Source organism: Solanum pennellii, chromosome 1 (assembly GCF_001406875.1).
Source record: "Solanum pennellii chromosome 1, SPENNV200".
NCBI lineage: Eukaryota > Viridiplantae > Streptophyta > Magnoliopsida > Solanales > Solanaceae > Solanum > Solanum pennellii.
In genome coordinates, this window is record NC_028637.1 from 3,865,655 (window position 1) to 3,891,443 (window position 25,789).

At 34.6% G+C, this 25,789-nt stretch overlaps 1 protein-coding gene across 1 annotated transcript; it reads left to right on the forward strand.

Moving 5' to 3' along the window:
• Positions 1–1,522: 1,522 nt before the first annotated feature.
• LOC107010838 (nicalin-1-like) lies at positions 1,523–23,792 on the forward strand. The gene is given in 15 exon segments (XM_027914070.1): positions 1,523–1,944; positions 4,982–5,145; positions 6,043–6,146; positions 7,633–7,699; positions 9,094–9,186; positions 9,275–9,439; positions 9,528–9,636; positions 9,639–9,667; positions 9,768–9,845; positions 18,956–19,068; positions 19,190–19,250; positions 21,879–22,046; positions 22,476–22,577; positions 23,161–23,250; positions 23,370–23,792. Coding segments are annotated over 15 exon segments (1,695 nt in total). The 5' UTR covers positions 1,523–1,655; the 3' UTR covers positions 23,433–23,792.
• Positions 23,793–25,789: the final 1,997 nt, after the last annotated feature.

Consider the following 25,789-nt stretch of genomic DNA (forward strand, 5'->3'; position numbering starts at 1 on the left):
AGTCATCTTAATCATTATGTGCCGAGAGATACAATCATTTGAAGTTGATCTAAGTAGAATCTTATATCAAAACTTAATTGGTAAGGAAACTTTCAACTTAATATTGTGCTAGAAGATTTTAGTGAGCTTAATTCATATCAAAAATCATTCCCTCACTAAATAACTTATCTTAACACCTAAGAACAATTAATGGGAAAGGGGAGCGTTTCTACGAAAGACCCATTAATGGTTGGGGTACACTAGAATGAAATGAGGTCGTTTTGGGCTAATTGGGCCCAAAGCAAAATAATCATGGGAAAAAATGGGCAATTTTCACATATAGTAAATATAAATTCATATTTGTATGCTCTATCAAAGTTGGCATGATTGTGCTTCATAGTAAACATATATATGCACAATTCGCTATACATATACAATTGAAGCGAATTGTATAAAACGAGATATAGAAAGAGACTTGGGCAAAGAATTGTATAAAACGAATTGTATAATTATAAGTGTATATGACGATTATATACAATTTGAATTTGTTAAAATGAGAAAGAGAGAGAGACAAAAGAGACTTGGGCAAGGAATATACAATTGAATCGAATTCTATAAAACGAGAAAGAGAGAAATTATATACAATTTGAGTTTGTATAAAACGAAAAAGAGAGAAAGACAAATAGACTTGGGCCGGGGAGTACTTTTATTGTATAATTATAAGTGTATATGACAAAATATATGTATTTGCATGTGTATATATAATTTTCTCTCGCTTTATACAATTAGAAACACAATTTATACAATTCTATTGTATAAAGCGAGAGAGGCGAGCGACATGAAGCGAGTGAGAGAGGGAGAGTGACGAGAGAGAATATGAGGGAGAGAGGGTCTGCCAAACAGTTTGCTATGGAACACAAATAAATCAAACGATAGCTACTATATTTATTTTTATATTATTAATTTGTCATTCTATACAATTATACATATACAAATTTGTTATGGAGTGCAATTATGCAAACTTTGCTACAACATACAAATATGAATTTTATGCTTGCTATATGTGAAAGTTATCCTACTATTAATTCATTAATAAACATACATAGAAATTCTATTTAAGTCTCGGTGTTCACTTAATTAATCTATTTCTGAAATCATCAAGTAAAACTTTTTAGAGTTATCGGGATTTCTAGATACTAAGAATCAAGATTATTTTAATATTTTCTAAAAATATTTCCCTCGAGTATCTAATATTCTAGACTATCTAGATTTTTTTTTGAAATATAAATATCTAAGATATTTTTATACCTCCAAAATTAACTTCTCATTTTATTTATATATTTTTCTATTTTTACATTAATTATCAAATTCAAATTTAATTTAACATAAACTAATAAAATATTAATTATGCCTCAATAAATCAAACTTTAATTAATTCGAAAACATGAATACATTAATGCAAAAATTTCACTTCAAAGTATATTTAATACATTTATTTATACCTCAACAAAATATTTAATACTCCACATTAATATTTTTCACCTTCAAAATATATTTTAAAATCAATTCATCAATCAAATTGGTGAAAAAAATTAATAATTCATCAATTAAATTTTGCAGATTCAAATCCAACATTTATATTTCTGCAAAACCCTAACAACACAATCAATTCATCAATGGCGAATTCTCTTAGAAGAAAATCGGCTGTATTAGACTCGATGTATTACCCTATCATCGGTTTACTCATCGTACTTATCGCCTGCGTTGAACTCTCCGACGCCGTTACCGCCGTTGATGTTTACCGGCTTGTTCAGTATGATATCGCCGGCGTACCTTTCGGTTCTCGGCTTGCTACTCTTAATCATCACGCTGGCTCATCATTTTTTGGTTCTGGTTCTAGTTCTGATCTTTCCCGTACGGTTCTCATTCTTCCAGTTCGTGAATTGAACCTCACTCTCATTACAGGTTCGGCTCCGATTACTGCTGAATAACTTCATTTTTGATATGTAAACTATCTTGAATTAAAGCTTTATTGTTGCTATGATTATGTTTGGTTCAGGTGAGGATATGTGTTAGATTTTAGATAATGATGTGGTTATCATTTACTGATTCTGAATTTCATTTTCATCAAAAGATTTGTTTTTTCGACTAGGTGACAGAAATTAGTTGGGGCTAATGGAGGTGCGTGCAAGTTGATCCAAACACCATCGTTATAAGGATCAAAGTTTAGTTGTTGTGTTGCTTATGTTAGGTCTAGTAGGAGTTTATTTACTGCTTTGAAGTGTTAGATATTTTTTCAACTAGGAAATGCTGAGTCATAGGATTAAAGGCTAGTTTATTACTTACACTAAGAGAGTTTCGATTTTCCTTAAAAGGAAGAGGAAAGGCATTTCATACCTCACGTACATGTGTTTTTGTTATTGGTTATTAATATACGAGGTAGGGGTCATGCATGACCCCAGACTCTGAAGGTGACTTTTAAGGGGAAAAAAACAAAGCTTCAAGAGTTTTATTAGAAGTCATTGCTTTGCCGCTTAAAGCGCTTAAGCAATCCAAGCAAAGGGTTATCATTGATAAAGCCATGCGGTTTCAAATAATATATCACAAAGTTATCGAACAGAAAAAGCATTGGTTCTTTGAATATCAACATTGACGTGTTGGAATATTGACATTATTATTTATTGAAAGGTGAAATTAGTTTATCTAATTGCAATTTGATTATTATTATACTAAATTCCTGTATGATTGGCATTTGTTTATTTTACTGCTTGATCTCTATTGATTTGCTTCAAATTCCATTTCCGTTATTCCTTTTAAAAACATTGTGCTTATGATCAGTGTTATTAAAGGAGAAATGCGCAAAAAAGCCCCGAGTCCATTGGGGCTTTTAAGGGCAATGTGCAAATAAAGCGTGAGTTTTAATGAAAAAAGGTTCAAAGGGAGAATAAATAAATAAATATATATGTTTTTGGAATTTGGCAAGGAAAAGTACGCCTTCGAAGCTTTATGACGACCCTAAAGTTCACATAAAGAGAGGCGAGATTCAAGCACACCTTTGACAACAACGCTTACAACGACATACTGTTTTGGAATTTCATTATTGTTAGGGATATTTATTTTTTCAACTAGGGAAACTAAATAATTGGGGTTAAACCTAGGTTTATTATTCTACTTGCATTAGGTGCGAATAGGGAGAATTTTGAGTTAGGAAACTGACTCTTGTTGAAAATGTGGTTTAGTTTACTTCTTCTTTATTTCATTTTTATCTTGAACTTCTTGCTTACTTTTTTTAACTAGGTGACCCAGACTTAGGTGATAAAAAATAATTAGGTGATACAAAATAATAGGTGATACAGACTTGTTGGGTATAAAGATTAGTTTGTTGTTACACTTATGGGCTATGAAGTTGGTGTAGCAACCAACAATTGAAGTTGTTACACTTATCGGCGATGAAAGTTGGAGTATCAACCAGGGTTGTCGAAAGCAAAAAAAAAACAAAAACGAAAAGAGCTCCAAGATCTGTTGGGACTTAAAGCACAAAAATGTGTGGAAAGGTGTAAAGGGAGAAAAACATGCAAATATATGAGTTTAGTCCAAGACTAATAATATATAAGGATGAATGACAAATATATGAACAAAGAAATTAAAAAATAATTACGATAAAATGAAATATCACTTGTTTAGTGTCTTCTCTTCCGTAGAGGTTCATTGGCAAAGGAAAGGTATGTCTTGGAATCTTGATGGTATGTCTTAGAATCTTGATGACCACACTGAAGTGCACATTAAGCGAGGCAAAACGCTCAACACGTTTTGAACCTCGCTTCATGGCTTAAGCGTGCCTTTGATTATGCTGGTATCAACCAGCAAGTGAAGTCCTAAGAAATGGATTCTTTTACTAAAATATCTGATGTTAGGGTTGTCAAAGGCGCGCTTAAAGCACATTTAAGCCCTAAAGCCAGGTTCAAAATGTGTTAAGCGCTTTGCCTCGCTTAATCGCTTCAGTATCATCATTAAGATTCCAAGACATACTTTTTTTTGCCCATTAGCTTCTTCTTGACGAGAGATACTAATCAATTAATATTTCAGTTTTCACTCTATCCTGTTTTTTTTTTTTTTTTTTGAAATTTCTGTCATATATTTGTCATATTATTAGTCTTGGACTAACCATATAAATTTATATTTTTAATCCCTTTTGAGCCTTTTTCATTAAAGCCCACACTTTATTTGTGCTTAAAGCCCCGCCAGATCATAGAGCTGTTTTGCTTTTGATAGCACGGGATGTTGTTGTTCGTCTTTATCTATTATGATTTGTGTTATACTTGATAAAATTTTTATGATTTTTCTAATCGTTAACTATGCATATGCACATGCACACAGCACCCAGCACACATATAGGAGACATTTGAATAAATTCACTTGGAATTATAAGTGGAAGGCGAAATGCTCAACTCAATTTATCGAGTCAGCTTCTATGCAATCGAACGTAGCAGCCTACGGAATAATCTCTAGGGTATCTTGTGAAATTTCAAATATTGGTCAAGAAATTTGTTTCTCTTTGAATTTTGTAGTCTATGCTCATGCATATTCTGTAATCAATTCTGTGATGTGCCAAATATAGGACTCTATTACTGATTATGTTTTTCGGGAAGGTAATGGAACTATCCACTCGTTGGTAAGAAATATGGTCAGACTATTGATTATGTCACTATTGACAACAGAGGGATAGCATATGATAAGGATACCCTCCACTTCAAACAATTTGGTTGGTGGTTTGTGTCACCAAAGGGATCATAAGTTGAAAGTCCACGTCTTGGTTAGGAAGGTGTGGAAGGTGGTGTTTCCATATTTACGATTTTATTACTTTTCTAGTTTGCTCCTTGTTTGAGACATCACTAACCTTGCTTGTGATGATCATGTTAAAGGCCGACTCTCTGTTCCTCATGCAATATGCAGTTAGATTGTCTTCTGATGGGCTTGCCCTCCCTGTTGGCTCTTATTGCAGAATATATTGAACAGAAAAAGCTATTAGGGGGTTTGCTGCTTTTACTCCCTCCAAAATTTAGACCAGAGAACACAGGCAGCACATTTGGTGCTGATGAGGATATTGACAGCTTGAGGAACAAATTGGTAGAGTTGGAATGGCTGCTTACACATTCCAATATCCCTGTGAGTGAAGTCAATCTTCCATGCTGTTTTGTTCTTTTGGAGTATCTTTCTGTTACAATGCATATTATGCTTGAGTTCATCATTCATCATGTTACATGAGTTTCATTTGTCTAGCACTTTTGTTGGGTTGGATGATCTCACCTGAATTAATTATAGTTTTTTATTAATAATTTGTTTAATCGTACTTGATGCTTGGTTACTGCATGCAAAACTTGATCTCATCAACTTTTAACTAACTATTAGTGCCATAAGGTCATTATTCTTAAATGACAATTTGTTCCCTACAATCACTTTTGTCGAATAATATGACAATATATATAATCTAAACTACAAAAGTCATTACTGTGATTCCTTAATTGGTAGAAGAAAATGCTGAAAGATTGAATATGTTAGCTTCTAAAGAAGGAAAAAGAGTTCAATCAAGGAAGAGCATGGATATCTGCAGACTGTTTCAGAGCTGAATGGAGGGAAAGATTTTTTTCTGTTTATCTTTTGGAAATTGCTTTTGAAGTCCCCTTTGCTGGCCAACGATGAGATTAAACAATAAACATTTGTAAAGTGGCAGCCCTTGAGTTCAACCTTTTGATTATTTGCAAATTGGTTTGTCCTTCCCCGGAGTGATGAAGAGCAACTTGAGCTATTTTAGTTACTATTTGACAGTGAGCTATGAGTGTGTTTAAATTCAGTGGGTATCAAGGAAAGAAAAAAATTAGTAGTAGTCACTTTTTCCTTTGAGATAGTTTTATCTTTGCTTAATGAGGGTACTGAAATTGCCTTACTTCTGTTGTTTGAATGAGAGTTCCAGTTTATGTGCATATCCTTCATCTTGAATTGTTTCATTTTTTTATCGTCTATGACTAAATAGTAAATTTTTAACCTTTTGAAATTATGGTCCAGTATCCAGTATATTTTGCTTTCGAGGATGATAATATCAATGCTGTATTAGCTGAAGTTAAGAGAAATGATGCTAGTGGTCAACCTGCAACAGCTACTACAGGCGGGTAAGTTAAAATGCCATTTTTGTTTCTAAGAGAAGAGGTGCCTCTTCCATTTGGCGTATGTATGCCATAACATTAAAAGATTATAATGTAATCTAGAGATCTCTTAACATAGTCTGGACAAAATGCATCTAGGATAGAGATCCTTGTGCATTTCTTATAAGTCATCTTTAATCATATTATCATACAGTTAAAAAGATTCCATTCAATTTTGTTCTTGAACTAGATAAACTGCCCGTCCTTTGCTCGGTAGTGATTAACCTTATTAAACTTAAGAATTATCCATTTTAATATTCCTGATATTAAAAATAAATGCTAAGTTCTTGTGAAAAATTTTTCATCCCTAAATTCAAAGGCAGTAGGTTTATGTATTAATTTATGATGGATCTTTATTTTGTATTCACTTATTTTGTCGTGTGGAGATAAACCATTTTGTATTGCAACATGTATTGGTGAAGCTATACTTCCTCTTCCTCTTTCTCTTTAAAATGTTTTAGTTCTTACTTCCCTCTCTCTGTTGAAGTAATACAAGTTGGTAATTAATTAAAGATATTTAAGCACTAACAAAGATAAGAGAGCAGAGAAATTTAAAGCTTATGGTGCCAATATAATTCGGCATTAGAGATTGGTTGGTTTTATATTCTTTCTTAGTAAAATATAATGATGAGCAACATTTATAGTCATTGAGTCCAAAGTATTCAGAAACAGTGAATCAAGTGTTGAGAGATGAGAGTATATGATCTAATGTGTTTTACTGCATCAAAAGTACTTTTTTTTTAGGTATTTAAATTAATAAAATAGATGTGCTCATTTTTCTCTTCAAAACTGCTTCCAACACTTGATCATTGTGTTAGTCATATACTATCATCTTTCAAGACTTGATTCACTGTTTCTTCACGGATTGTCACAGACACTCAAGAGGATTATCTGTCTTCACGCTTCAACATCTATAGTGAGATCTAAATACACTTCATCAATTCAAGCACATTCACATTGGCCTCTTCCAGAAAGTACGACAACCTGCAATTACATTATATGTACAATCAGGAGTACACATTATTCACTCATAGAGACCAGTAATAGCTTTCAGAACTTATATTCCTTAGTCCATTGTAGTGCCAATTCCTAATAAAATCTTCCAACTTGTCTCTAATTTTATTTGTCCAGATATTCTGTATTTGCAAAGCACATGATATGAATGAGAGAATCAGAAGAACCTGACATTGCATAGGACTTATGACAGTTAAAGTCTTAATCACCTTTCATGTTTTTAGAACTGCAAGATGAACAAAGAGATCCGTAAGAAATAACCAATCTTTAAAAGGTTTGCATTTTATTTTTCTTTTTTCCTCTATTGGGAATTTGGGACTTGACGCATCCTTTCTGAGATTGGATGTCAATATGAATTTGAAAATCTGCTCATTGTTTTCTTCTTTTTTCTATTGGGGTGAATGTCCTGCCAATGATTCAGTTACTCAAATGTCTACAGCTACAAGCTTGTTGTTGCTGCCTCAGATCCCAAGAGAATTGCGTCCCCAAACATTGCAAATATTCAGGTTCTAGTTCACCTTTTTTCTTAAAATTAGGAACAGGTGGATTTACTAGAATTCTTGAATTGATGTTCGTCTTGGAATGTTGATATGATTTAATTGCCTAAAGTTTTAGTTCTAAATTGCTTCATTCATCTATCTCAAAAAACTCTTTATGAGTTTTTATAAGTAACAAGTTCATCTCGCTCCAACAATGCCTATACCTTTATTTAAACAAATTAATTATATAAACTAATACTACATTTGGATCATTTAAAATTTGATTTGACATATTTCAACCAACTACCGCTTTAATTGATGCACATGATAGATCATCTGTTATGAGACGGAGGTAATAATATATTAGATAGCTAAGCTTGTAACTTTGTCGTTTCTCTTTGAATTGTTTTTACCATCAATCCCTTAAGCCTATAGATTGTTGTCACTTCTTATAAGATGTTATGGGACTTAGATAGGATAATTTGAAGTGACAGCTTTCATGGTTGTCAAATTATCGATTGTAACTTTTTATGTACAACTGTCACTTGCATTATTACAACTAGCATTTGATGGAACTAAAGGTTTAAAGTTGAGTTTTCCTTGGGAGCCACATATGGTCTTGTCTTAAAATAAAGAACATAACAATTATGTTCTTTATTTTGAGCGCTCAGAATTTCTTTTTGAAATATTTTAAATGTACTGAAGTTTTTTCTATTTCTATACTTTGATTCTGATATAATAAATAAAAGCAAATAAATTCCATACTTGCAACTGTTTTTGTTTCCTTCGAATAACTGTTCAGACCAGCTTAGTATATTGCATTATTCGGTTTCTTATTTTAGTAGTAAAATCATTTTAGGTACAAGGAATTTTATCATTTCCTTTTTTTTCTTTAGTTTTTCACTTATAGTCTTATACTTCTCTTTGGTATGATTATGACATGACACACCACATTGGGTATGTTGTTGTATGGCATGACAAGAGTTTAAAAGTAGAAACATGATCAATGAGATTTATATAACCGACCCAACTTGTTTTTGACTGAGGCGTGGTAGTAATAGTTTTTATGAATCTGTATGCACTTAACTTTACTTGTTTCTTTACATAGTTTTCCTTATAATGTAGTCAGGCGAATCAATTCAGTACTTGGAACTCTTCTTTTACTTATTATAGTTATTGGAATCAAGCTTAACACATTTAATTACTTTATTCTTATTTTATTGATGAAATCAATTTAAGTATATATGGATGTATTTCCTCATTGTACTTTGTCAAAAAATTTTCTGTTTCGTGTTTCCAGAGTCCTAATGTTTATGCAGATTAATTTCTAAAAATAATGGGCAGGGGTTATTAGATAGTTTAAATAATTAATATGGTAGACTGTTATCTGAAAGTTTATTAGTACTTTTATTGAATATCAGGGATGGTTACCAGGGCTTAAAGTTGATGGAGACTCGGATCAGCTACCAACTATTGCCATAGTGGCTTCATATGACACGTTTGGGGCTGCTCCGGTAAATAATAACTTACTCTATTAAGTTTTGAGCCGTCATTTTAATAATAAATGATCTTAAATTACTTTTTCTTTTGTTGAATTTAAAGGCATTGTCAGTGGGAAGTGACAGCAATGGAAGTGGTGTAGTGGCACTTCTTGAAATAGCTAGATTGTTTTCTGCTCTGTATTCAAATCCTAAAACTAGAGGTAGATATAACTTACTCTTTGGATTGACATCTGGTGGCCCGTATAACTACAATGGAACTCAAAAGGTGCACCAGTCCTTCCCAATTTTTTTGTCCTTTTCTTTTAAGTCATAGCTATCTCGTTCTGTCTTTTGAATGTTTAAGCTTTCTTCAGTGGCTTCGGAGTTTTGACCAACGTCTACGTGAGAGTATAGACTATGCCATCTGCTTGAATAGTGTTGGGTCCCTAGGTAACCAGTTACATCTTCATGTTTCTAAACCTCCAGAAATGCCTACATACAGCAGATATTTCAGGTATGCAACAAATGCCATCAATGAGAGAAACCTAGGAGAAGTTTATATTTTGTTACTTCTACTTTTTCCTTTTCTAGTCTATAAAGGTTGATTTATGCAGGGTTTCTCTACTGTAGCAGAAGAATTGGGGCTTCAAGTTCGTCTTAAGCACAAGAAAATAAATATCTCGAATCCTCGAGTAAGTATATATACTTCTTAAATGAAAGTGCATATCCCTGCTAATCTGTTTGTCAAACGTAGTGCATGGTTTTCTTGCTATGTTCTCAGAATGTCACAACCCAGAAACGGACTTGATGACCCTTGTCTTAACCTACCAAGATAAGTCAACCTAAAACCTAACATAAAAGGATATATCCGGAAGTAAAGAAGAACAAAATACTATCATAATAATATCAAACATACGGAAACATAACATAACTCAATTATAACCCCCCAAAGACCTGGTTGTCACGACTCACGTGTACAAGCCTCTAATGTAATACAATAGATTTGAAAGGAATAAAAGTCTTAATGTCATTGTTTTTAGAATAGAACAAGAATATAATAATGGAGTAAGAGCTGTTTGCTAAGATGAAAAACAACTCTCTTAGAACTCTCCACAATAAGCCTCCTACATTGAAGGGAGGAGAGCAATCACGATGATCCAAACTCATAACCTACACAAGTGTAGAAGCAAGGGAGTGACTACCAACAACACGGTACTCAACAAGTAAACGTCTAACTCAAGGTAAAAGCAACACATAATACATGTATTCCCAACACTCCAACCAAACCTCCACAACTACAACATGTACAAAATCAACCCAACCTAATAATATACAATTATAAAGCACATAACACGTTTAACAACACTTCCAACTGTTCAACTTCAACATATACATATCACCAAATATAGAGGTCCGACGTGACTTAATAATTCATAAGACAATTGACAAGCAATGCTAGAACTCTAAAGGCAATACTCCAATGTCCTTTTTGTACCATCATAAGCCATTGAATCCACTATTTATGGACAAACAAATATCATATTAATTAGTATAAAACAAAATTGAGTAGGGTAGAAATGAATATAGATGAATGAATATTCTTTTTTAAAAAAATATAGACAGATACAGAATGACAGTCAGTTCAGTAGCTACAAATTAAAAAAGAAAAATAGAGCCTTGCACCACTGCTTGAAAAACAGTGTAGAGAAGAAGAAAAGAACAGAAGAAGTGACGAAGAACAAAAGAAGAAGAGACCAACTGAAGGAGGAAAAAAAGAAGAATGTACTTAAGAGAATCCAACTCGTGACGCAAATTTCTGAGTAGCAGCTAAGATCTCATCCTTTCGAAGGCTAGAGAGTTGCGATGGAAGAGGAGATCACACAAGTCGCAATAGAGAGAAGATTAGCCTAGGTTCGCGAAAACACCCAAACCCCCCCCCCTAATTTTTGCTTTTAATTGTTAAATTAAGACCTTTTATTATGAAAAACCAAACAGTGCGTCGCCTCACTTTGCTATTTCTACTCTCGCCTTTTGGTCGCCATTGCTCGCCTTTTTGAAATCGCATCGCCACGCCTATAATAGGCGACAAGGCCTCGCCTCTTGCCTTTGGGGACGTGCGAGCGCCTTTCATAACACTGGTTATATTATTCTTTGTATCATTGCGCTCCATACGTTCCACTCAAATTTGACTGCATTCAGAGGGTTTATCTTATTTTAGATGATTTTTTCACTAACCATCAACCTACCACAATTCTCATCTTTTATCCAAGAATTAGGACTGGCTGCGTAGCTCATAGATGGAGTTCTATGAATTTGGGTAATGACTCGAAAATTCATTTTTGGAAAATTATTGTTTTACCCCTCCCAATAGTTGCCCGAACTCATCTTTGATTAGTTTATGTAGTTGGTTTTGAAATTTGATTGAAAAGTTATAGTTTTTGGAAGGTTTAAAGTTGTCAAAAGAGGTTTTTGATGACAACTGCAGTTCGAAATAAAATTTCGTCAGTCATGGAATGTGGTATAGGTATGTTGTCATTTCTATTTTAGAGTGGTTTTGAATTGGAAGTTAAAGTGAATATAGACCTTCAATTGACTTTGGGCAACATATGGAGTTCGGATAAAAATTTCGACAATTCCATTGGATTCGCGAGCTAATTTTAGGCATAGGTGAGGTTTTGATTAAATTTTCAGAGGTTCCAAGGGAATTTTAATATGTTTGAGCGTTGCGTAAAGCTATTGCGACTTTCACAGGTTTAGGATCAAGGATACCTCGAATTTGATGTTACATCGAGTCCGGGATTGAGTTTAGGTAGGAGCGTTCTGGTTTGTGTACTTGGGGCTCTAAACGAATCTCGGAGGTCCATTCGGTGATTTTGTTCCTTGTGTGATATTGTTGATTTTTGGTGCAGGTCGTTTCGTTATTTGCGACTGCATGGAGTTATTTTGTGGTGGTTGTGATCGTGTGAATTTTGTCGTGATTTTGTAGGTCTATTTTTCCTAGTCATTGTGATTGTAAAGACTTCACGTGATCGCGATGACTAAGAAAAGTAGACTTACTCGATCATGATAGAATTCACGTGATTGCGGCGACCACAAAATAACTCCATGCGATTGCGAAGAACAAAATGGCCTAGACTATAAAATCATCAAATAGACTTTAAAGATTCGTTAGAAACCCCAAGTACACAAATCAGATATGTAACACTCGAAACACAATTTAAGGTCTCTTTGATACCAAACCCGTGAAAGTCACAATAAACTAACTTTACTCTCAATATACACAAACTCTGAAATTTTAGCCAAAATCTCACCTAGGACTAAAATCATCCTCAAATCCAATAGAATTTGTCGAAATATGATCCGAGCATCTGAATTCCAAACGTTGACCAAAGTCTAAGGTCTAAATTCACCTAACTTCTAAATTAAGGCATCAAATCCACAAAACCACTCCAAAACAGATAACAACACTCCTAGATCAAGTTCCACATTTCGGGACGAATGGAACTGGTGGAATTTTATTCTAAGACTTGAAACTCCAGTGTTATGGAAGGCGCTCACCATGTCGCCTATTATAGGCGTGGCGATTCGATTTCAGGAAGACTAGCAATGGCGATCTAAAGGTGAGAGTCGACATGGCAAGGCGAGCGACACGCGTTGCCTTTTTTTTTAATGATAAAAGGTCTGATTTAATAATTAAAAATAAAAAATTAGGGTTCCTTTTGGTGTTCTTGCAAACATGGGCTCCTCTTCTCTCTATTGCAACCTGCACAATCTCTTCTCCTCTTCCATCGCGACTTTCTTGCCTTTGAGAGGACGAGACCTTCGCTGCTAACAAACCTTTGCGCCACGAGTTGGGATTCTCTCCAAGTACATTCATTTTTTTTCCTTCTTGAGTTGTTCTCTTCTTCTTTTGTTTTTCTTCACTTCTTCTGTTCTCTTCTTCTCTACTCTGTTTTTCAAGCAGCAGTGCAGGACACTAATTTTCTTTTTCAATTTGTAGCTACTGAACTGACTACCATTCTATTTCTGCCTATATTTTTTTTTAAATTCAATCCTTCGATATTTATTTCCCTTACTCAATTTAATTTTATACTAATTAATATAATATTTGTTTGTTCATAAATAGTGGATTCAATGACATATGATGGTAACAAAAAGGACATTGGAGTATTGCTTTTAGAGTTTTAGTATTGCTTGTCAACTGTCTTATGAATTATTGAGTCAAGTACTAGACTTTTAATATCTGCTATTAGTTTTTGATTGAAATATTTGCTAATGAGTGTTATTGTTATTGAGATTTTGGATATTTATATATGCAATTAAATATTTTAAATTTTTGGTACTTTTTTTAAACTGGTAAATGTGTATTCCTCAGCATTAAGGACATATTGGACACTATCAAAAAGTGTTCGATTTAAAAAAAAAACTAGAATGAAGATATACTTACAGAGATCTTAATAACTCTACATACTAATCTATATCCTCTAAACCTACTTCTTTACACCAAAAGTAGAAAGATTTTATACAATCGGATCTATCTTCATAACACCTCCCATTTCTCTCTCTCCAAACCGTCCACCAGATGCATTTTGGGATGATCCTCCTCCACATTTTTTTTAAACTTTTGCTGCCTCCTGTTTTCATCCAGCAACTAAGCAGATCTGCATTATGCTCCGGCATAGTCCAACTCGTCTTTGTTATGTTAAGAAATAGAGACCAAAGTTGTGCTGTAAAAGTGCATTGCAAAAATAGATGAATGTTTGTTTCATTTGTCTCATTGCATAAGAAGCACCTTGAAACTGCGATGACCCCTTTTTTTCAAAACTTCTTGTGTCAGGCATGCTCTTTGAACCACCAATCAAGTAAAGCATTTTACCTTGGTTGGGGATGGACTATTCCATATATTTCTCCATAATTTTGGTTGCCCTCTATACTGTACCCTTTCTTCCCTCTTATAAACCCTTTTAACAGAGAATTGCCCATCAATATTGTGTTTCCATCTTAATGTATCTGGTTCAGCAGTAGTGCCATTGTAATCATCAATCCTATTTAGCAAATCGACTACTCTATCAATCTCCCGGTCACTTAGCAATTTCTTGAAGAATAAGTTCCATCCCTGTGCACTCCACATATCATAAATGGTGCCATCTGGGTTGTTGCTTAGAAGAACAGGTCTGGAAAAATCTCCATTAATGGACTTTGCTCCTTCCAGAAGTTTATTCTTTTCCCATCTCCAACTCTCTTTTGCAAGTTTCTTCCAATTTGGGCCATAGAGCTCTAATGGTCTTCCAGGCTCCAACTCCATAAGTACCAGTGCTTACATTGGTACACCATGGGTTGAGTTCACCAAACTTGTGTTTAATTACCTCCTCCCATAATGCATGATCCTCCATTGTATCTCCAGAGCCATTTCATCAATAAACTATTGTTCTGTGCTTTCAAATTTCTGATGCCCAAACCACCTTATTCTCTAGTGTGCTTTGTTGTTTGCCAATTGACTAGTTTATATCCTTGGCCCTCCATGCCACAGAAAATCCCTCCCAAGTCTGTCCAGCTTTTTCATAACTTTGGGAGGTATGGAAATAGAGACATTACATACGCAGGAAGTGCATCAAAGAGAGAGTTGATAAGGATGAGTCTTCCTCCTAGTGATATGTACTGTGCCTTCCGCCTAGCCAATCATTTTCAGTTCTCTCTAATATTCCATCCCAAATTTCCCCTGCCTTGTGTTCACTGCCCAGAGGCAATCCAAGCTATGTAGTTGGTATATTTTTAAAGTTTACACCCTAAAATGATTGCAAGATTTTGGATATTTGGCACCTGCTTTATGGGGAACAAACTGGGTTTTCCCCAGTTAACTTTCAAGCCAGAAGAAGCTTCAAAAATAGTCAAAATCATTCTGATGTAACTTATTTGTTCCACCTTTGGCCCACAAATTAGTCAAAATCATTCTGATGTAACCTATTTGTTCCACCTTTAGCTCACAAAATACCACTGTGTTATGCAGACTGCATACTGTAGGTGACATACCTCCATTATTTCCCCTCTACCATCTCCCATCTCAAACCCTTTAATCCATCTATTCTGTAATGCTATCCTCATCATGTTATCAAATACCCACATTCGTAGTATAAACAGGAAAGGAGATAGTCTCTCCTTATCTAAGACCCCTTTCAAAACTAAAAAAACCTACAGGTTCACTGTCACGCCCCGAGCTATCCCCAAGACGCGAACACAGAACCTAAGACCACAAGTGATCCAAGCTAACTCTGCTGGCGTGATCATAAGCATACTAAAGAATATAAACTGTTGCGGAAGCTAAATCATACTTAAAATGAAAAGATGGGAAATACACATGCTAAAACTGATATATATGAAAACTGATGAGTTTAAAACAAAGAAAATATTAACTCAATACTAAGCTGAAACTAACTATGTCTGAAAATAGCCTCTAAATTGGACTATAAATACTGGGACAAGCTCCAATTAAGTCTAGCAAAAACTGAAACTAAATGACTAAAAGACTGAAATGAACTGATGACTATTGTCCTAGGAGAATGAGGACTCACCACTGAATCTGCTGAACCGAAGATCAGAAATCGATCTAAGCGCGATCGGATGCTGAGAACCTAAACCTACATCACGAGAAGATGTAGCGCACGTATGTGTTAGTACTTGAAGGTACTAAGCATGTAGGATAGAGTAAAACTAAAATAAAACATAACAAAACAAGCACAAAAGCAAGTATAATAGTCTGAACATGATATACTGAATTATGAGCTAACTGAATGCAATGACCAATTTATAACATGCTGAAACTGAATACTGAATATACTCATAAATGGTCAATGTAATAGAGTCTGACTGAACTGTGGGAGCTTCTAATAATCGATAATAAAACTACATGAGCTAAATGTGGAGTCTGATGTATATGCCCCATCGAGAGGATCCAATATACCTTGTCAGAGGTATAAAGGTATGCTGGCGTGATCGCAAAACTGATTGCCCACAGAGGGGACTTACAACCTACTTGGCTAGTAGTTCTGGGACTAATTGGGTTTGCTGAATTCTAGTCTAACTCGGTATTATGCTCTCCCATTGATTTATGTAATTAAGACATTCTAACTGAATTTCTGTAAATACTGGATAGCTCAAAACTGAATATGCAAACTGAGAATGCAACATTTAATCTGATAATGATGCATTAATAACTGAGGCATGTGTAACTGAAATATCTGACCTAGCATGTGTAATTAGGGCTGGGCGTTCGGTCGGTTCGGTTCGGTTCGTAAAATACCGGTTCGGTTTGGCCAAATGTGAAACCGAACCGGAATAAATTCGGTTTGGTTCGGTTATTATAATTTCGGTTCGGTTTGGTTTCAGTTTAACCAAATTTAGTTAACAGGTGGACTTTAGTACTTCTTGTCTAACAAATTTATATATTAGGAGCATTTGAATAAGTTTTTTTAAGGGACTTAAAAACCAAAAGCTAAACTACCTAAAATAAAGTCTCTATCAAACATCTCTAAAAATTAATTAACAAAGTGATAAGTATTATGTTCTTCCAGACTTCATCTGTACCTCTGTCTTGATCATTAGGAGCCTGTGCATTATCATTTATCACCTACATAGGGAAAAATAGGTGACATAAGACATTTCATCTGTACCTCCCTGCACAAAATACACATTTGAATGAACACCTTAAAAGTAGTTTAGCTTTAGTATTACTAGTATCTTACAAGTTTCCACCCGAGCAAGGTTTTACAGAATTGATCAAAGTTCGTTATTTTGGTTCAAAGCTGCCCTTGGGTGTGATTGCAGTAGTTATAGTGGCAACAATATTATAACAAAATGAGATTTGTATTTAATGTGCAGTTTGGTCACAATCTCCAATCTCATTGACAATTCATGGCTTTGTGCATATTCAGTGGTTGCTTGAACAATTTGTGCAATTGTAGTCACTTAGTGATCGATACTGAAAGTTGCCTCACCCTTCTTTTTTCCCCTTAAGACACCTTTGTCTTTGAGACTGAGGGTTTTTAGATTGGCTTAGAAGTTGATCAAACCTACTTTTAAGACAGTTTTTGACTTTCGAAAGTATTTGACAAATATAAAAATAACTTAAAAGAAGTCAAAAATGACTTAAATTAAGTTAGGAAGTGTTTGTCAAGGTTAAAATAAGTTAAAAACCATAAGTCATTTAAGTTTGACTTTTTATTTTTGACTTAAAAGCTATTTTTTTTAAGCCAACCCAAACGGGCTCTAATTATTTGTTTGAACTTTATGAAATGCGTAATTTACCATATTGAAATAAAACTTCAAGGCAAAATGAAATAACCATAGCAAAAGGCTTTCTATGCAGCGTGTTCTCCTGAGTAGCCTTCACATCTGATCTTATGCGGATAGTATCATCTCCATACTTCTTTTTAACCAGATTCTGTATTACCATGTACATGAATAGACTGACACTGACCTTGATGGAAGAATCTGAGAAGATTGTATTAATCACATTTCTTGGCTCGAAATGACCACCCCCAGTCAACCTGCTCATCACTGACATCCTCAAGTAACACTCTCCTTTAACCTACTCTCCCATGTTGGCTTATAATTCCAAATGTGTTGACCTAATCCCCATTGCGGAGCGGAGTGTCACCTCAACAAACTAGATGCAAGACATTCTGCCAACGAGTAAAGGTGATCGCTCAAGAAAGGAGATTCAGCCCTCACGAATGTGATGCAATGGAAGATGTTGCAGATTATGTGACCTGTGACGTAAAAGATAGAATCATAACTAGACAACTCCACTTTCTAATGAGGTTAAGTGCTTAATACGTGAACTAGAAACTTCCACTATGAAAAAAACTCCAAATAAAAAGCTACTTGACTAGATGGGAGAGGCGATCAAAGTAAGCTGGTTCACCTTCTCTCCACATTACAACATAGGTCATTCCAATTCATAATCGAGAATTTCGATAAGTTGCATCGCCGGCCCAGGCGATTGAAGTGCAACGAAATGCCTTAAAGTTGAATATGGTTCACAATCTTCTAACTAGTCGTGCCTTCTCTGATTCAATAAAAGGGCTAAATCTGTTCAGTCAAGTGGCCTTACCGTTCTCTAATTTTGGCCAATTCAAATTGATCCAAGGCTCTTTCGATCTTAGACCTTTCCCCTGGATCTTCTTCAGCCTCAGGATAATTTATCAATAAAGAAACTTCAACTGAAAATGAAGATGAATAACAAGAATTGCTTAAGGTAGTCTTTTCCTTTTTTTTCAATTACTACTCAATTGCTCTTTTTTAATTTAAAAGGACAAGGAAAAAGTAGAGTTAATAGTGAACAGCATTAAGTTTTCAGACTTCCTATCCAAATTTAGTCTGCTAAGTAGCCTTCTTTCGATTTGGATGAGGAATGAGAATGAAGTTGAGAAATGGAATATTTTTCCCGTTTCCTTGTTGCGTAGTTCTAGAAATGCTTTTATGATTTCTTATGCATCATAACCGTAATTTTTTCATAGATAGAAGTTAAGCCCTTATCGATGGTTACAGATGGTAATTTGCATTGAAGTTTTTTACAGTTTCAGTTTTTGTTGTGTAACATAAACTAGCTAGAGACCTTGTTCTAAGCTATTTTATTGACTACTACGTGAAGTCACATTCAGTAGACTCGAGAATAGTCTCCCTGTTAAAGCTGCTTGTTCTTACTGTTTGCTAAAATAGTCGGATATACCTTCTTTACTTGTTTAATTGTTTTTGTATGAAATTTCTAGTCTCCTTACTTTGCTAAAGCTACTAAGTGGTGTAGGTAGCTTGGGAGCATGAACAGTTTTCAAGGTTGAGAGTCACTGCAGCTACACTTTCTGAACTTTCTACTGCACCTGAATTTCTGGAAAGCACGGGAGGTCTGACTGGTAACAGGTTATGGTTAGCTCTTTCTTTTTTGAGAAAGAAAGGTCGTAGCCTAGCTTTTAATACCTCTTTGTACTATTTATGGAACTTGTCTGATGGCCAGTTGTTGAACTCCTGGTTTCCTGTGCAGGCATTTTACCGGTGAAGCCTCAATCATTCAAAGAATCAAGCTTGTTGCTGAAAGTTTAGCAGTAAGGACTTAGCCTTCCTCTTTTCCCTTGGAGTACACAATTTTGTTTCATCCATTGCACTGCTGATTGCATAAATTGATAAAACCTTCAATTTCCAATAATGCCACTGTCTTCTACCTGAGAAATAAACAATGGCAGCCGAACAGTAAACTTGAGAAAGAAGACATGAGTTTTTTGGCCTCTTTATCATCTTGTCATGAATGCTTCTTTTGAGTCCTAGTTGATTCTTATCTGAGTAGTTTTTCACTGAAGCTACATATTCGTAACTTTTTAATTGGAAGTATGATCATAGTGCTGAGACTATTGGGCTGATGGTGTTTGCAGTCTCAATATTCCTTGTGGTTTTGAGAATCTCTTGATGGTAGGGATGACAATGGGGTGGGGTGGTTGCAGTGAAAACCCACAAAGACTTCTACCCGCCCCAACCCACATAACATAATCTTCTCTTTTCAACCCGCCCCGCTCTGCTTAAACTCGCCTCACCCTGCCCCATAAACTTTGTGTTTGCGTAATTTATAAAAAAGAACTATTTTTAATGACTTCAATAGCTTATTCTATCATAAAGACATAACTGATGCAATAGAAAAACTATTTGAATATATAGAAAAAGTGACGAACAACAGAAGAATTAGAAGAGAATTGATTACTATAACACAATGTCAAAAGAAAGTGATTCCAAGAATAACTAAAAAATGGATTCTCAATTAACATAGCACAATTACAAAAGAAAAAATAAATTATTGATTCGTTAAAAATTAATAATAATTAAATAAGTCAAGGGATTTAGCTAATAAAAATGTTAATCCAGCAAGTATTTGATAGTTGGTTTTCTTACCTAAAGCCTACCGGAAGAAATTGTTTTAGTGATTTAGCATTGGGTTTATTTCAAACTTGCAACCCGCCCCACACCACATTATTTTCTTTAAAAAGAAATTAAACCTGCCTCGCTACAAAGGTTGTAACCCACTCCTCCCCGCCCTATTTCCATCCCTAATTGATGATATGTAGGGATGGCAAGGAGGCGGAGCGGAGCATGTTACAACCTTTGTGAGGCAGGGCAGGTGATAGCTTTTGCGGGGTAGGGCTGGGCGTGGTGCGGTTTGAGATAAACCCATGCGAAATCGCTAAACAATTTCTTGCGTTAGGCTTTAGGCAAGAAAACCAGCAATCAAATACTTGCCAGGGTAACACTTTTAGATGTTACAACCTTTGTGAGGCAGGGCAGGTGATAGCTTTTGCGGGGTAGGGCTGGACGGGGTGCGGTTTGAGATAAACCCATGCGAAATCGCTAAACAATTTCTTGCGTTAGGCTTTAGGCAAGAAAACCAGCAATCAAATACTTGCCAGGGTAACACTTTTAGATGCTTTTATCGGCTCATTCCCTTGGCTTATTTAGTTATTTTGAAGAATCAATAATTTATTTTTCTTTTATAAATGTATTATGTTAATTGAGAATCCATTTTTCAGTTATTCTTGGAATCACTTTCTTTTGACATTGTTTTATAGTAATCAGTTATCTTCTAATTCTTTTGTTATTAGTCACTTTTTCTATGTATTCAAGTAGTTTTTCTAAAATATCAAACACTTCTTTTGATGTAATATTTCATAGCTATTGCATCATCAGTGATGTTTTTATGATAGAATAAGCTACCAAAGTCATTCAAAAAAGTTTTATTTTATAAAGAGAACAATAACAAAGTTTGTGGGGCAGGGAGAGGCGGGTTGAAAAGAGAAAATTATGTTTCGTGGGGCGGGGCAGTGAAAGTCTTTGCAGGTTTTCCCCGCAACCGCCCCACCCCATTGCAATCCCTAGTGATATGTTAACAGCAAGAGCGAGTCTACAGCTAATAAAATCATAATTTAATTGCTACCCTTTATCTAGAATAACCCCAATGTTACTCTTCTTTGACATTCTTTTCAGGTTTTCCAAGTCTACAATTAATCTTAGGCCTAATACTCCAGCTTTTCATGAGTATTATTTACAGCTAGTTTCTGTGCATTCTTTCCTTTAATTAATTAAATGAGCAACATGATTGAATTTTGAGTAGCGGCTTGTAAACGGGGGTATTCCCATCATTAATGATATTATTTACCTTTAAAAAAGGGATTGAAATTTGAGTAGTTCTATGAGTAGACTATTTGAGATTTTCTGGATAATGATTTTATGAAAGATGTCCTTATTCTCTTCAATACATTTGCTTAGTCCTAAGTGTCAATACAAACTATGAATCACGATTCGGGAAATGTATCCTTCTTTAGCAATTTCTTCTTTTGGGTTGGGGGGACTGTATGTCTAAACCATTTGCATTTCTTTATATAGGATTTTGTTATAGATGATTTTCATGTCCTTAGTTACCTCTGAAGAATCGTATGATATATCAATTGGTTCAGTTTGGAAAAAAAATCAATTGGTTCAGATTTTAGATAATCAAAACTTTTCTCTATATGATTTCTTTCTCCTTTATTCTGCAGCTCCATGACTTAAATTTCGATAGATTTTCCTTTATGTAACCAGAAGGATGTTCTACTATTTTTCTTGTTTCAAGCATTTTTCATGTATAGAGTGAGCTATCTCATGCAGCCAACAGTAGTTTTGCAAGTGTGTGTAACAAAATTCTTTATACACAGAGACACATTTACAGCCAGGAGAAGAAAAGCATAAGCATATTTGCAGATGATAGTAGCCTAGCTGTCAATCCTTCCTACATAAGGTCTTGGCTAGATCTCTTATCCACAACACCTCGAGTGGCACCTTTTCTTTCAAAAAATGACCCGCTTATTAAGGCGCTGGAGAAGGTATTTTAGATGCATTTACGCTTGAATTTACTGATTAGTTAATTGATTCTCTTTTTTCCTTTTAAATATCCTCATAATGTCTTGGCGTGTATAATGTAAAGGACATCTTTGTATATTTTCATTGTCCCTCGTCATGCTGGCTTGCCTTTGTCATTTTGCTTTGGTAATTAATGTTGTACAAGTGAGTAGAATGGCAAATAATTTACATATTACTTAGTCACACACTTTCTGGTCTATCAGTTTTACGCTTTAACCTGTAATGGTGTCCCATGCCACTGGTGAACATGGAGATGTTTGGTTGGACCAAATTAGCTCTTCAGGCTTTCTTTTGAGCACTGACATACTTTAATTTGAGCTCCTTAATATAACTGAGCCTTTTATTTTCTTCTTTCAACTTTTGAGAAACATATGCTTTCGATGTCTCTGCAGGAATTAGCTGATCATACTGCAGAGGTGAATGTACAGCATGAGACTCTAGATGGAACATTCACTTTTTACGATTCAACTAGTGGGAAGTTGCATATATATCAGGTGTGTAAATAACTACATCCCCCTTGGTTGTGGTTCCTAACATTATGCAATAATACTGTAATTCCGTAGAAGTTCGAAATACAAGTATCTGCTTAAATGTATTGAAAAAAGACCCTTTTGTATAGTCTAACTCGATCGACGCTTCCACAAACTGCGTGTATGAAAATATTTCCTCAAAGCTTTCATAAATGAAGATGTTCAAAATAAGCAACTACACAAATACGAGCCTGTAAAATATAAAAAGATACTAAACCTGACCTTACAATTAGACGCAAATAAGATCTCTTAAGCTGGCATGCAGAACGACAAGGCAATGCAGGAGGATTAGTTGTTAAGTTTGGTTTTGTAGGTTCAGTTGTTACAGTAGTACTTCTGTTTGCACAGTTCACTTTATATTTTTAGACTTGAAAAAGAGTTATTGTATGGACAGAAGGGGTCGTAGTCGTGCAGCCCTCTTCTTGTCACCAGTGTTCCATGTCTCATGTATGAGCAAATCCAACACTTATTTTCTTCAGGAAAAAGAAAAGAAAGGAGTATATCGAACCACTCGTATAATTAACTGCTTAAATTGTTCCCGTTGCAGGTTGCCAGCGTGACATTTGACTTACTTTTGCTGTTGGTTCTAGGATCATACTTGATTACACTTTTCAGTTTTCTTTTTATCACCACGAGGGTACGTATTCTGGTTTCACTTAATCTTGATTCCCTTATTTTGGTCTACCAATCAAAATATAAAGACAGAGAAAAGAAAATATGAACTCATCCAACCAATCTGCTGGTACTGTTCGACAGGGTCTTGACGATCTTATTAGTCTATTCCGTCGTCCCTCATCACGGAAAGTAAAAACCACTTGATTCCTGAAGTCGGAAGATGTTTCTGCATCTTCTGAATCAAGAAGTAAGCATTACTTTTTGTAACTTTAAGGACGCTCATCTTTAGCCAAGTTATCATTATTGGTTCAATGTGTTGGTGTAAACGTTTAAGTTCCACATATTTTGCCTCCGTAGCTAAATCATCGTCATTTTCTCTACTGAGATACAAAAATTCATTCTCGTAGCCGGTTTTTTTTCTCGTAAAATTACGAGTTATAAACATGTAAACCAGCTGATGTAGAGCGTCAATTTTGGTAGATTTGAATGTACTTATGTTCTGAAAAAATGTAGGGGTTCTGTTTTGTTGGAGAATCTATTCAAAAACCAGTAAGTTCACATGCATGATAAAAACAAAATATAAGATCACATGCGTTGGGTAAAAAAAATTTAGTGCACAAGTTGAAAAGTTGAATTCACAAGATATTAGAATTCTTTTTATTGTTTGACATAAGGGAAAAAAATTTGAAATATATTCAAACTTTGATTGAGATTGCTGAAACATTCCAAACTTTGGAATTTAATATAGTTGAACAAGTTACTATTTATAATAATGCAATTTTTTATAATATCTAAATAGTGTAAAAACTGCATAATAGTGTTGGAAATTTGTAGAACGATTTGAATAGTGTAAGACTAAAGAATTTTTTGTGGGCACAAAGTCCATGCGCCTTACAAGGCTAAGGGTGAATACCCATTTTCATAATTTTGGATCGCTGGATGAACTGATTTCATTTTTAAGGTCTTAATAGACATTCATTGAAAAATTTTGTTTATTTTATTTTGAGATTATTGGATCCAAAAAAATTCATGCGCTATCAGACGAAAATTGGTAAAAATTTGTCGTTGCGACTTTGGAGCTCGTTTGAATGTAGAAATGTACCATTTTTTCTCGTTGGACGAACATGTTTCATTCCTAAGGTCTTTATGGACGTTTATGAAAATTTTTTGCCATTTTGTTTCGGTAATTCTAGATTAAAAAAAATTCATAGCTGTAGCACACAAAAATTGAAAAAACCCGTTTTTGTCTGTTTTGAAGTTCGTTTGAACTTGAAAATGCATAACTTTTTCCTGCAAGATGAACTTGTTCTATTTTTCAAAGGTCTAAACGGACGTTGATGAAATATTTTAGCCATTTTGTTTTGAGATTTTCAGATAAAAAAATGCATGGGCTATAACACATCGAAATTGGTAAAAATCTATTATTGTCTGCTTTAAGGCTCGTTTGAACTTGAAAATGCACCATTTTTATCGTGAAACGAATTGGTTCCATTTCTATGGTTTTAACGGATGTCCATGAGAAATTTTGGCGATTTTATTTTGAAATTTTTGAATAAAAAAATCATTAGATATAGCACACGAAAATCAGTAAAATTTCGTTATTGTCTGCTTTAGTGCTCGTTTGAAGTTGAAAATGTATAATTATTCACCGCAGGACGAACAGGTTCCATTTCTAAGGTCTTAACTGACGTCATGAAATTTTCGGCTATTTTATTTTGGGAATTTCGGTTAAAAAGAGTTATAGCACAAAAAAGTTGGTAAAATTTGTCTTTGCCTTCTTTGGGGCTCCTTTGAACATGAAAATACACCATATTTCTCCGCGGGATGAAATGGTTCTATTTCTAAGGTGTTAACGGATGTCCATGAAAAATTTCGGCCATTTTGTTTTTAAATTTTTGGGTAAAGAAATTCATGGGTTATAACGCATAAATTTGGTAAAATATGTCTTTGTCTGTTTTGAGTCTCGTTTGAACTTAGAAAAGCACTATTTTCCCCACGGACGAATCGGTTCCATTTCTAAAGTCCCATGAAAAATTTCGGTCATTTTATTTCGAGATTTACGGATAAAAAAATTCATGGGTTATAACATCCAAAAATTGGTAAAATCTTTCTTTTCTTGCTTTAAGACTCGTTTAAACTTGAAAATACATTTTCCCCCCTATAGGACGAACTAGTTCCATTTCGAAGGTATTAACCGACGTCAATGAAAAATTTGGCCATTTTATTTTGGATTTCTAGGTAAAAAAAATTAATGGGTTATAACACACAAAAATTGATAAAATCTACTTTTACTTGCTTTGGGACTTGTTTGAACTTAGAAATGCAACATTTTTTTCCGCGGGACGAACTGGTTCCATTTCTAAGTTCTTATCGGATGTTAATGAAAAATTTCGGTCATTTTATTTCGAAATTTCTGAATTAAAAAATATTAGCACATGAAAATTGGTAGAATTCGCTTTTGCTTACTTTGAAACTCGTTTGAATTTGAAAATTCACCATTTTTTCCCGTGGAACGAACTGGTTCTATTTCTTAAGTCTTAAGGAACGTCCATGAAAACTTT